This window comes from Procambarus clarkii, chromosome 34 (genome assembly GCF_040958095.1).
Source record: "Procambarus clarkii isolate CNS0578487 chromosome 34, FALCON_Pclarkii_2.0, whole genome shotgun sequence".
Lineage (NCBI taxonomy): Eukaryota > Metazoa > Arthropoda > Malacostraca > Decapoda > Cambaridae > Procambarus > Procambarus clarkii.
In genome coordinates, this window is record NC_091183.1 from 42,239,151 (window position 1) to 42,253,135 (window position 13,985).

Here is a 13,985-nt window from a genome sequence, read left to right on the forward strand (position 1 = left end):
TTCCTTCCTTCCTTCCTTCCTTCCTTCCTTCCCCCATCCCACCCTCCTCATCCCCATTCTCGCATATTTCCTTCCCACTTCCTCACCCCCATTCCGCCTCCCCATTTCCTACCCTCTACATCACCCCCAAATCCTCGACCCTCCCAAGAGTAAATGTCTAAAGGCCTGTTATATAATTGGTGTCAATGCTATTTGTGATTCGTGATGTGTTCTGTATTGTAATGTTTGTATGTCGCACTGTAGTTTAGGACGTGATGGACTATGTAATTTGTTGTGTGATTTTTACCGTTATTTGTAACATAGTTTGCATTTTGTAACAGTTAGTATTGTAATCTGTATAGTAATTCAAATTGCAATTTGTAATGTAATTTTTAATGAACTCTAAATTTATTTAAAATATAATTTACATTGTTGTTTTTTTGTAATTTATATTAGTTATATTAGTTATTGAAACAGTTTTTCATATGATTTGTTTATAGATTGAAATGCATTTTTAATAAATATAAATTCTGTTATTTTTTAAAGTTTAAATCATTGCAATATTATATTGTATTATAGTTTATATTATAATATGCTATTTAAAAAAAATATTATGCAAAATTATACTTACATATTATTTCACTGTTTTCAATTACCCTTATTTTCCTAAATATCTCTAGTGACCTAGACGAGGATAGGAAGCCGGCAGCTTGTCAAAGGTGCCCCATTGCTGCGTGTATTTTTTCTAATAGGATTTTGAACTGAAGAGACAATTACGGTTTCGGCGAGTAGGCGGTTCCATGGGTTTACATTATAACCATATGGGTGACAAAAAGCATCTCCTGTCTTCTGCCCTACATTGTGGCTTGCTTAGTTTGAAACTGCTGCCATTTGTATGTTTACATTTGACCTTCTAAAGAATTAGTCTTGATTAATATACTCTGACTTGTTCAGTATTCTAACTATCTCGATGAGATCATCACTTTCATGTCTGTTTGCAGACATGAAAGCCAGACATGTTGTTAGTTCTCTGGGCCCTCAACTGTTCCTGGTATGAGATTTGACAGTTCTGGGATGATTTTTGTCGCTCTGTTTAGAACTTTCTATAAAGATAGATATGCCCTTTTCAAGGTGAGATCTCCATGCTTGGATACAGTAGGGGTCATACCAGAGATTTTTTTATAGTTGAATAACCGCATTCTTTTCCTTAAGGTCAAAGGTTCGTTTGACTATTCTAAAATGTTATTTTTTACTGTAGCTCCTACTTTTGATACAACTTTCAGTGACGGGTGGATCCTAACTCCTGAAGGTCTTTTTCTTCATCAATCTGCTGCCTGGTAATGTTGATATGATCATCGTGATGTACATTGTAATATCCTACTTGCAAGGGTAATATCCGATATATGTATTTCTATGTGGGCCGAGTTCAAGAAAAAATTATCTTTCAATATGGCCACTACATTGCAGTCGAAATGTAATGGCCACACACTGCAAGAACTTCCAAAATAAGTCAAGGACGGGCGGAAGACAATGTTCCTATATTAAGCCATAGCACAAGCTTTCAGAAGAACGCTTACAGCCGTGATTGGTTGCCCAAGACGAAACTCTATCGATGGCAAGCTGGAGCCAGTGCTGAAGGAAAATAATTGATACCGCAACAGCAACTGGTGAGAACAAACCCCCGGTGAGGTGAGAACGAGAAGAGCATTAGCAGCCACCAAGAAGTGAAGAACTTAAAACCTGGATGATGCCTTTATTTCACGGGCTCACCATAGCCCGTGCTACATGGACATTTCGTTCTTAGTAGCTAAATCTAAAACAACACCAACAGCCTTTATTTCGTGAGCGTTCATTAGACAGCGGTGTTGGGGTTAAAGCCTATTAACCTATCTTGGCGGTTGTTTGGCCCACCACAATTGCTTACTGACAAGTATACTTTCGTCCTGAATATAGCACAGGACTTAAGAAAAATCAGTTTATATGCATCGAGAAGTTACACCTCTCAGTATATATATCCGTTATTCTTGACTAAAAAAAAAATTCAAATCAACTTGATTTTTCGAGCCCCAATTTGTCGGGGAAAGGTAACTTCAAAAGAAATGATATAAGTTCTGTGAAGATTTTTGTTGTTGTTTAACAGGCTTAGGTATACACAGCATCGTGCTGCTACCCTATTCTATATGAAAAATTACAGAGTAGATTAAAAACTAGCTATAAGTTCATCTAATATCCCGTATCACAGGATGATTAGTCGTACAAATTATGATTAGTCGTACTAATTATGATTAGTCGTACTAATTATGATTAGTAATGATTAGTCGTACTAAAACTCAGGGGAGGAAATACCAGCCTCAAATACAAAAACAAACAACTCTAAGTCAGGTGAGAACATGTCAAATGTAAGGCAAAATCTGGGTACGGCATAAGTATACCTTCCAATATTCCTGAGTATATGAAGTAATTACAGAACTCAAAAGTACCTCATGAAGAAGACATGTCGTACCTGGGACTGGCCACGAGGACTTGCACGGGAGGGTTGGTGCCTGAAGCTCTGCATCCAGTATTATTTGCCTTACTGTTGTATTTGCTGTGTAGGAAATCGCCTTCGTTATTCTCCTCGGGGAGCGAGAAAACTTCGTTATCCATATGCCTCCCATGTGTCGTTGGGTTTTCTGATTTCCTACAGTTTTCGGTTGGAATAACGCTGCGTGCGCCTCCTTCCTGCGCCATGTTGTTAGTCGCCAACAAATCAACGTTCAAGTTCATGTTCAAATATGTTTATTGAGACAAGAAAGAAATACATCTCAAAGGGATAGAGTAGCTTAGGCTATTTCTACCCCCCCCTAGCCTTGTTCAATTTATCCAGGTCTTTCCTAAATCTAAATTAAACTTATATCCATTGTTTCGTGTTCTATTTTGTTTATATAAATACCTTGTTAGTGGCTTTGCAAGAATATAATACTCAATCACCAATTTATGTACTCGCACAACCTGATATATGGTCTTGTGTATAAATAAATAAATAAATAAATAAACGTATTAATATCCACCTTTGTTGTGCCTATTCAATCATTCTTATATGCACTTGTACACTTCCGTCATGTCACCTCTAACTCTTCTCCTTTTACGGTAATGTCAATTAGGCTTTCTCAGTCTCTCATAAGGAAGGTTTCTCATCCTTCGCTGAACTTGTTCAACTGAATTTATGTCCATTCTCTAGTATGGTGACGAAAACTGAGCTTCATAATCCAAATGGGGCCTAACAAGAGAAAGATTTAGATGAAGAATAACATTAACTGTATTAATGGTAACGCTTCTAGAAATAAATCACAGCATCCAATGTCTTGCCTTATTCTGAACGATTATGCATTGATATTTTGGCTTTAAATTCCTACTAATCGTGTTTTTCGCATTCAAACTTTGCAATTTCAACACCATCCAGCTGATATCTGGTAACTCTATCATCATCTAGCCTAGAATCCTACAATTTTCAGCATTAAACTGCATCTGACAATTGAATTTTCGTCAATTCAAGTCTACCTAGATTGTCGCGAAGTGTCCAGTCTTCTCTCCAACACTGACTACATACCGACATGTTGTACATAACTTTATTTTTACATTTAAGTTTCTTCAGCTAAGGTTACATATTTTGGGTCATTGTTATTTGATTTAATCAATTTAATAGATATACTGTGCCCAAAGGCCTTACTAAGAATGTTTTTCAATAAATAATAATTTAAATCAGCTTCATAATCCTTTGTCACGTCCCGTGAGCAGCAGTCTATCTCCCTTGTTTAGTCCAATTTATCCTTCCCGAGTAAGCAAGTAATTATCAAAAGATAAAGGCACCAAGCCGGAGAGACCATGTAGAACCATCACTTTCGCAACGGGGTGAGAATAGCTTGAGCTACCTCATCCCTTTGTGTATTTTACCTCAATAAACTTATTTCATTTTCAATTTCAATCACTGTCGCTGGATATTCGAGGCGCTAAATATCACTGAGGAATTATTCTTCCCATGAAACTCATTAATTACTCAAAATCAGCTCTTTGGTAATATGGCACTCAATAATGTTCACTTCAAGGCTACGTTATATCAAGATTTCCTTGTGATGTCTGTTCCCTAGCTCACTCCCTATTTCAGTGTTATTTAATTGTTCCCCCTGTTAGATGATACTAAGTCTAATGTATAATTTCCCTGTTGGTTCCCTAATACATTGTTTAAAGAATCATTCGTCAATTATAACAAATCTTCAGTTTCGGCATTCCGTTTTGTTAGTCCAGTTTGTCACTAAAATTAAAGTCATCCAAATAACTAGTTTGACCGAGAAGTTCTAGATATTTCATTCCATATATACTTTGATTCCATTTTGTCAAAGTTTGGTGGCCTGTATATAGCTCCTAATTACTAAATTATTATTAATTTATTTTATTTCTAGACAAATTGTTTCTGTATGTGGAGCTTTGGACATTACATTTTAAATTTTGACATATATTGCTACTTCCTCTCCTTACTCCTGCTGCTGCTCCTTATTTTTAACCCTTTCCATAATTGCTATTCCCCCTCTATATGTCTGTCCACTCTATCCTTCCAAAGAAATTCTTTAAATTCCTCAAAATCAGCTCTTTGAAGACTATTTTATTTATTCCAGACCCATTAACACTGCCTTCCCCCATATTATCCCAGAGCCTAATCCTACCGATTGGATCAATTCAAACCTCTATATCAATTGTCTTGCAACTCTTTTGACACTGAGCATATCTCATTCATTAAACCAACAAAATATAAGAAATTAGTTCTTATTTCTGTCATTGCATGGAGAACTTGTAATTAACTGACAAATTTATCCTTTAAAACTATAATATTGACTATAGAATTCAATCATTCTTGCTTCGTTTTGATTTTGTCTAACGGAGACCAAGTAGTGCAGTAACAGTACAGTACAATACTACTAGTATATATCATCTTTCATCACTTACAACTGCTGTTCCACCTTTACCCCCTCTTTCCATTCCACATGCCCTCTACACAAACTAGAATTATGGAAACAAAATATAGAGCAACTGTTTTTATTTGCTAAGGTGTTCCAGAAGTCACATTGAAAAGTAACATTGAAAACCTGTCTTTAACATGTCCAGCATAAATATATTCTGAATAACTGGTTTTTTAAAAACCAAAATGCTTCTATACATATTCCCATTGTTTTTTTAATGACAAATATGAAGATCTCTAATTTGAAGAATAAATACAGCATATGCTATTTAGATGGTATAAAGCTGCACTATACAGTTCAAAACTTTCTTCCTAGTATAGTACAGTATGATTAAATATTTGCATACATTATCAATTTAAAATTCATCAAAACACTCACACTCTAATTGTGCAATATAATTTAAATATAAGAACACTGTATGAGGCCATTATGTCTATGGACCCTTAACAAACCTGGTTCAAATATCTTCTTGACCCTGAGTACGCAGAAATGCACACTGCAAGAGGGGAAATGATGGTGCACTTAATTCTAACAGATTAAGATGTATATAGCATACAATGCGAGATAAAACCGTGGTACCTACAGTCAGACTGATATAGAACGTTCCTTAATAGCTATTTCTTAACCTTCATGAATATTTCAGCCAATGGAATGAACATGATGATAACAGAAAAAAATATATTAAATCAATATGCTATAAAAATTATTTAATATTGACTGACTAGAAATGTCTGACTTGAAATGGTGAGATATGTGATATTTTTACCTGCATTGTGGTTCCTCTTATTGCAAAGTGGATGGCTGGGTGGCACGCTAATATTTACAGGCAAATGCCCAAACACTAAACATAAACCAATATAAAACCTGCTAACTAATGATCCCACATAAAACTGTGTTGCTCTTTAACAGTTTTAATTGCATCTTTTACACTTCCATCTACCTTATACATGAACTCAAAGGCAATATATATATATCTAGATCCCAGCCAGTAATGTTAAAGTGATAAAAGTGCAAAGAAGATTTTATATTTTCTACATGTGCAACGTAAGTTGTTAGGTGGTGCTGGGTGCTTTGGTTTGTGCTCTACCATTTCTCACTAACCAGTCATTAAAAGAATACAAACAAAATATATAGTCAGAACTCCGCAACATTCAATGTCTATATAAATATGGCTTGTTCGGTGCACCAACAATGGGCATTCTTGTGCCAAATATATCAAGGCATGTACTCAACTTGTTCATTACTGTACCTCAGAAACATTGCATTTGGTAGTACATATTTTTGTATACATTCCTTAGCACATATCTCAAAACACAAGGGAGGTTATAAAAGCATACTGGCTATGCACCTACCATTTACTAATGCTGTTCCTAAGGACTAAGTAATTTAGTGACAAATTTAACCACACAGTATATTAAATTGATAACAGTTGGAAATTAATTAAAACAAAATTTGGGGTGCATTTTTAAAATAATACTAAATGAGTCCAGTAAAACCAATTTACATCTCATATTAGCAGGCTTATAATATAATGAACTACTGTACTTTCCTTGTTTAATAAAAGCATAATTAACACCAGTTCCATTATCATATTTAATTTTTCCCTTATAATTTTCATCACCTTTCTTACACACTAGCTAAACTAAAATATAACAAAAGCCTACGCTGTTTATCCTAAGACCTTGAACAATACCAATTCTTCTATGACGGTGAAACTTTCAGTCAATCAATTTACTGTGAAGTAAATGTTGCATTTATTATGTACTAAATACATGAGCACAATTACAATTACCATCCAAAATCAACACTAATACATTAGTCTGGATACATTGACATTAAAAACCCACATTTAGGTAGTAGTGTGTGGAAGCACTAAGTAATTATTAAATGAAAACATCAAGTCCAGATGGCTATGTGGCACAGTCTCTGCTGAAGAACATTCAACAGTTCCTAGATGTCATTCAGGACGCCAATATGAGAGCAGAAAGACACAAGACGAACAATATCAAACAAAATGCACACACCGAGGATTTTATTGAAGAACTGTGGAAGCACTAGTACGAAGGATAAAATTACCATTTGTCAAAGTAATGGTTCTTTTCTATAGCTGCTCTGCCACAGCTAATTGATCAACTTTTTTGGCACTTCCACAGTATCTTTTTGTGAATCCACTTTATTCTTTTATCCCTTACTTGTGCCTTTGTGATTTAACTGCTTTTCTTCCACTTGTATATAGATAACTGTGGCAACAAAGTAATCTTTATTCTTGCCACATTCTCAAGAAAGAGCCGTTTCCAAAGAAACAAATCATTGAATATAGTTACAAGATCACCATTGCAATCCTTTTTGGAATGTTCATGTTCCATACTTTTGGTCAAATGTTTTAAATTATAAGCCATAAATTATGTATTAATGTTCACTTTCAATGATGAAGCAGCATTCCAAACCCTAAATCCTATTAAAAATGATACTTCAGGCGAGTCATGTGTGTCACAAAGTGCAACCAACCTATCTCACTGAAGTTTGGGTGAAAAGATTAATCATTTTTGGCGAGCAAAGTAATAATTACAGCGTTTTTATTTGGTCTATATATCAATTGGGCAACCCCCACAATAAAGCATTAATCCAAAATTGAAAACATACCAAGACTTAACTATAGTTCTCATTATTACCCAACATTATATACCATAAAGAGGAAAATCTGTCAGAGAACATATATAAAATATGTAAGAAAATTAAAAGCTTTACTACAATTTTGAAGCTTTGTAACTAGTCTGATGCATGCAAATGAAAATATAAATCAGATTGTCTTCTATTATAATAAAAATATACTGTATATATTAATATCAGACATAATACAAAGCATTCTACGTATTTAGTGATAAAATCCCGACCAGACAGGGTATGTAGCGTGAACATTAATTCCATTGTGATTATGCTACCCCACTTCTAATCAACTGTTTTGTTGAATGATGGAGCCAAAATCATCAGTACCAATGTTCTTAAAAGCAGAGTATAACCAACCTAATCACAATGAATTTAAGAGATATCAGCACAGCTTAAAATTCTAATAGTAGTATCCAAGATTAGTTATATAAAAAATGTGTATTCAAAATAATTGATGCACTGTAGCTATAATAAATTCCTTTAATGCTCAAGTATAACAGTTAACCATTTTCCCCTCACCCATAAAAGCAATACAAATACTTTTTCCAACAGAACTGTTTGTTCATGCTGGTTAAGCACTTACAAGGTAGGTAGGTTAGGTAATTATCAGGAGAAAGCACTAAGCCATTATGACTATTAGCACTTGAAAAGTATAAGGAGATGGGATAGGGTGAAGGAAAGGAATGGCGCCCAACCACTTGGATGGTCGGGGACTGAACGCCGATCTGCAAAAAGCGAGGCCGTCACTACCAAACAGTCCAAGTGATTGTGCTGCTTAAAAGGAAAGGAAATAACCTTCACTAATGCTTTTAAGTCTTAACATAGATTCACTACAGCATAAACATGTAGTGTTATATATTTTTTACCGTCATATTAAAATTTAATTAACTGCAGGTTCTCCCATTCTGTCTGTACATTCCCCATACATACACACATGCAAACAAAGCTCCCATATTTCATACATTGTGAGGGTTTGAAAGATTGCAATGTTATTTTGGTGCGTGTTATCAAGGTGTTATACATTCCCCTGATCTTGTAACTCCTATCTTTTTTTTTTATGCACTTTATGCAATATATAATTATATTATGGCACCTCCCAAATATTCTGCCCTTCTTTATGTATTGTATTTATGGCTGGAAAATTACTCGAGTACCGGTAATAATAATATTCAGGTACCTGTACTAGTCATTTTGCCGAGAGAAGTGGGGAAAAAGTGAACCAGTGTACGAAAAACTATAAACAAAGTTTACAATTCTATACTGAAAAAAAGGTTATTTCCCACTTTTAACTCAACAAAATGGTACATACAGTATACTGTACAATACAAATTCACTCCTACTTTTCCACCACAAATACACTAAAGTACAGTGCTCAACATTAACCATAAAAATTAATTACAATATTTAATATAACTAGGTATAAAAACTGTAAATAAAGGGAATGTGGGTGTGCATGACGTCTGTTATTGACGACCCTACGCCGAAACATTTATTTACTGGATCATTTTTACTATCTTATGTTCCAAGATGCATAAATATATGGCCAGATACCATCACTAAGTCACATTCACAAGCATTCACACGGTTGCTTATTGGACCATGTTTGCATTTTCCAGTATTTAAGCTTTATTTATAATTATATAATTTTTACAAATAAATATTAATAAGAAAAAACTACCTTGAATAGCAAACCACCATGTTTGTTATATTTATGTTAAACAAATATACAATATCCTGTACATTATTTTATAAATAAAATCTGCACAATTCCAATATTTACAGTATATGTACTGTATAGTGAACAAGATTTTTGGGCATTTTTAAATTAAATCCAAATTGTCTCCAAGCCGACTCAATTATTCAATTTTAAACAGCAAGGCCAGTTTTATGATCATGCAAGAAATTTTAAGTTCCAAGCAAGCACAAGTTGTTTCAAAACAAAACACAAGAGCATGGTCTATTGTTCATCCTAGAATGCCCTTCATTGCCACTTCTGGTCATCTGCGCACACCTTTTACCATTCTAATATCCCACTCTTTCTGCCCAAGCTTGGTTTGATTTACATAGTAATCAGATCAGACTGACTTGGATGGTACTGACTAGGGGGGATGGGGGGGACAGGTGGAAATAAAATAACTGGATAAGCCACATATATAAGAGCAATTTTTTCAGAGTAATGAAGAAATGGAATGTGCCAAAAGTAAAGTGGTTTAGGTGGACTTCACACACGGAAGGATCAGCATAGTGATCCAGATGGAAAACGCATTAGATATCCTTCATTCCTGGCAGGAATCTGATTGGTTGCTCCACAAATTCATATTATGAAGAATGTTTATACTTACATTAGTTATCAAAGTAAATCTACAATGGCCAGGACTAACCAAATTCTACATTTGTGAACTTTCCGGACCTAAAAATCACTACACACTGTATCAACATTATTGACATTGATTCATTATCAGATCAACTTTGATGTAAATACATTATTAGTTCAGCAAAAAGAGATGTTGAATGGGCATTATTAACATTGATCTAAGACAAGATTAATATGCATAATGTCAGATCAATGTGAATAACAAAGGATCAACACTGATTTTACAAGTTTCTTTATTATGAGAAATGTAGTAGATTTTAGGAGTTTGTAGTTTGTCATATCCCAGATTTTTCATTCCACTGTAATGCGCATACTGATAAACCAAATAATTGATTCTGTAAACTAGCCAATATTAGCTATATTTTTATAATTTCCAATGTTTTTATCTATATATAGTCAGACCAAGGCAATATTATATACTGCGACTGCAGTGCTGTTTGGAGGCGTTTCAAGTCAGGTGAGAAAAGTGTTACAGCAATGCATGCCGACTATACGCACCCCCCACACAAGACATGCCGACTACACGCACCCCCATAGAAGACATGCCGACTACACGCACCCCCACAAGACACGCCGACTACACGCACCCCCCACACAAGACATGCCGACTACACGCACCCCCCATACAAAACATGCCGACTACACGCACCCCACACAAAGACATGCAGACTACATGCACCCCCATACAAGACATGCCGACTACACGCACCTTCCATACAAAACATGCCGACTACACGCACCCCACACAAAGACATGCAGACTACACACACATCTCTGTATACAAGCAAAAAAATGACCATATTCTTATTGCAAATAAATGTACTGTACAATATTCTCAATCCCTCTTGTACAGTTTAAAATAACATTACAATGCATTTGGTTTATATGGCAAGTTACTTAATATCTAAATTTTAAAAAGGAAAACTATAAAAATCCACTTCTTAATTAAAAAAATAAGTTAGTTTTATGCAAACACAATCACTATGAAGAATAATACAAGAAACACTGTTGTGGAATATTTGGCAAGAAGATTAATAAATACAAGGTTTATAAAATTAATATTTTATGTCTATATAAATATATAAAACCAGAATTAAAAGCAATATCTTACCAAAGGTATACCGCATCATTTATATTTGTTTTCAAAGGTTGGCCAGAGAGCTCTCATGCATTTTCAGTCAATAGACAAATTTTCAGAACTACCTGTACAGCCTACCATGAAAATCTATGTTATTTCAGCTATTGACAAACAGCTTCATTTACTTTAGAAATTCTCCTTTAAGATTAGTGTTCTACCACCAAATGAGGTCAGGAGTAATATAACCCTCAAATGCTAAGGGATTCACATAAAACTTATTATGTAATAAGTGCCAAGATACCAGGGGCCAGATTCACGAAGCAGTTATACAAGTAATTATGAACGTGTACATCTTTCCTCCATCTTTGACGGCTTTGGTTACATTTATTAAACAGTTAACAAGCATGAAAACTTCGCAATCAACTGTTATTGTTATAAACAGCCTCCTGGTGCTTCAGAGCTCATTAACTGTTTAATAATTGCAAACAAAACCACTAAAGATTGAGAAAAGATGTACAGGTTCGTAAGTGCTTGCATAACTGCTACATGAATCTGGCCTCGGGTGCATAAGTGGCTATTTAAGTATATTAAAACTTTAAAATGTTTCCAAAATGTACTAAAGTTTGTCAAAGGGATATATTGTTTAAGATAAGCTTCAACCCATTCCATTAGTTAAAATGTCATGCACTAGATGTGAATAACCAAATCCTTAAATTTTCATAATCAATATAGATCACAACACCACAATATCGAACGAGACTTTAGAACTAAAAATTCACATCCCTAGCTTCCAATTTAGCACGTATGTAAAATAATAAAAGAAGGCACCAAGCCATGGAGACTATGTATCCAATTTGGCAAAAGCTAAGATAAAAAAAAAAGTAGAAATCATGCAGGACAGGCTATGCTAACAAAACCAATAAAGTAACAGTTGGAGAGGCAATTTTACTGAAAGTAATCAGACCAGTGTTCTCTATCCCGTGGTGATGTTTCGCAATACGCATAATATTACGCAATCAAAGCATTTTTAAGAATATAAATGTCTTTCCTAGTTCTATCTTGTTCTATTTTTCACTACCTTCTTCCTCTCTTGCTCCAAATATTTTACAGACTTCAAATATACATAAGCTACTGTATAATTTACAATAGTGTACTGTATATTATTGTACTACATATAATACATGGGCATCATAATGTACAATATTTGTGGAAGTGAATATTGCACAATATAATAACTATCTTATACAATAATATACATATTGCGTATGCATTATTGGAAACATTATATATACAGTATTCCACAATTATGCCTACACATTGTGTAACTATATACTGTATATAATATGCGATACAATATATGCAATATGCATAAACCATTGTAATATTATAAATATATATATACATGTTGCTGTAAGATACTCTAAGGCAATAATAACTTTAATACAGTAATAACACACCTCACAATATAAAGAATATTAAAGAATATTATGAATTGATAATAAAAATACTCTGTACACTAAATGATATACCAGAGGGTATATATATAACAAAGCCATTCAAATCCTAATTCGCGCTCTCCATATATTTCGGCGAGATACAACGATGCCCCTCTCAAAATGATCTCGGGTCAACGCAAGTACCCGAGAATGCAGTACCTGGATTAGGTGCCAGTATAAGTAGTTACCCAAATTTGTATCAACAAAAATAAATCAAAATGACATTAATTTTTTTCTTCTATTATGTGCCTATGGTATTAAAAAAATGTATGCACAATATTTGTTTCCTCAAAAACCATTTCCTTTGGTGGAAAAAAAATATACTGGTTGCAATATAAGTCCAGCTGCACTGTTAACGTCTGACAAACTAAGCCAGATAAGTACGACAATGTATTTAATAACCTGCAGAGATTTGCCTCGAGCAAAAACCATCTTCATACAGTTGCAATTCCAATTCAAGACCATTTAAGAGTTTAATTCCAATTTAACACAGTCCCTGATAATTGCATACAAGTAGAATGTTAGTAGTTATGTTTATTCTAGTTTCCAGACCCCTAATAAAACACAGCAAAACTATAAACCTATTGTAAATTCAGCCACGAGGAAGCTACACTGCCCAATTCCAATAGGAAGCTTACTTTTATAATCATGCACAATTATCTGAAGTTCCGAGCCAACACTAAGAATTAAGTCTCAATATATCGCACAAAAATAAAAAGTAAACAATACAAGTGAAAATAAACAAACAAAACCATAAAGAATTCTCCCTACTTGAGAGACCTAATAAACATGATATTAAAAGTGCTATATTTTGCTTGTCATGTACTTAAATTAGTCTATCAAGTTGCAGAAACCAGCAACTGATTATGGATTCCTTGATTAATCAAATATTAATAAACAAGGGGTAAAAGTCACAATTCTAATTTTAAATATAGTACAGTAACCATAAAATTAATACAAAGAAACTACATTACATTAACCAGTTACAAAATTCTTTAACAAAGTCTAACAATGCTGCTCTCTCGTCATTAGCATATGTGCTTCATTGAAGATGACCTGGCATGCACAACTGCCTTTATCAGAATGTATATACCAAATGTTGTCAGGTTATATCTACATGACTAAGCATACAAAATATTCAGATGATGTGGTACATAACACTTTGATTAGTTTCAGTAGAACAAGAAGAAACGGTGTCGCGAATTATGGGGAACTTGGTGCCACTCACGTTTAGCATGGACGTACTGCAGGATGGCTCGCATGCAGATTAACATTCCTGAAACAAGATTAGAGAACATAAGATACAACATTAAAAGATTATAATTATTACCTATGAAAAAGTACTTAACCCTTAAACTGCGCAACGCGCCTGCAGGCTCACGTCTGGTTTGCGCAAC

The 13,985-nt window shown here is 34.3% G+C and overlaps 1 protein-coding gene across 4 annotated transcripts in view; it reads right to left on the reverse strand.

Moving 5' to 3' along the window:
- Nucleotides 1–5,035: 5,035 nt before the first annotated feature.
- Ndfip (Nedd4 family interacting protein) overlaps nucleotides 5,036–13,985 on the reverse strand; it is a 58,444-nt gene continuing 49,494 nt past the window's right edge. For all 4 annotated transcript variants that reach the window (XM_069335943.1, XM_045748489.2, XM_069335944.1 and 1 more), the window contains one exon: nucleotides 5,036–13,864. In XM_069335943.1, the coding sequence (XP_069192044.1) occupies nucleotides 13,761–13,864 (104 nt within the window). In that variant the 3' untranslated portion in view covers nucleotides 5,036–13,760. The remainder of the gene's footprint in view (nucleotides 13,865–13,985) is intronic.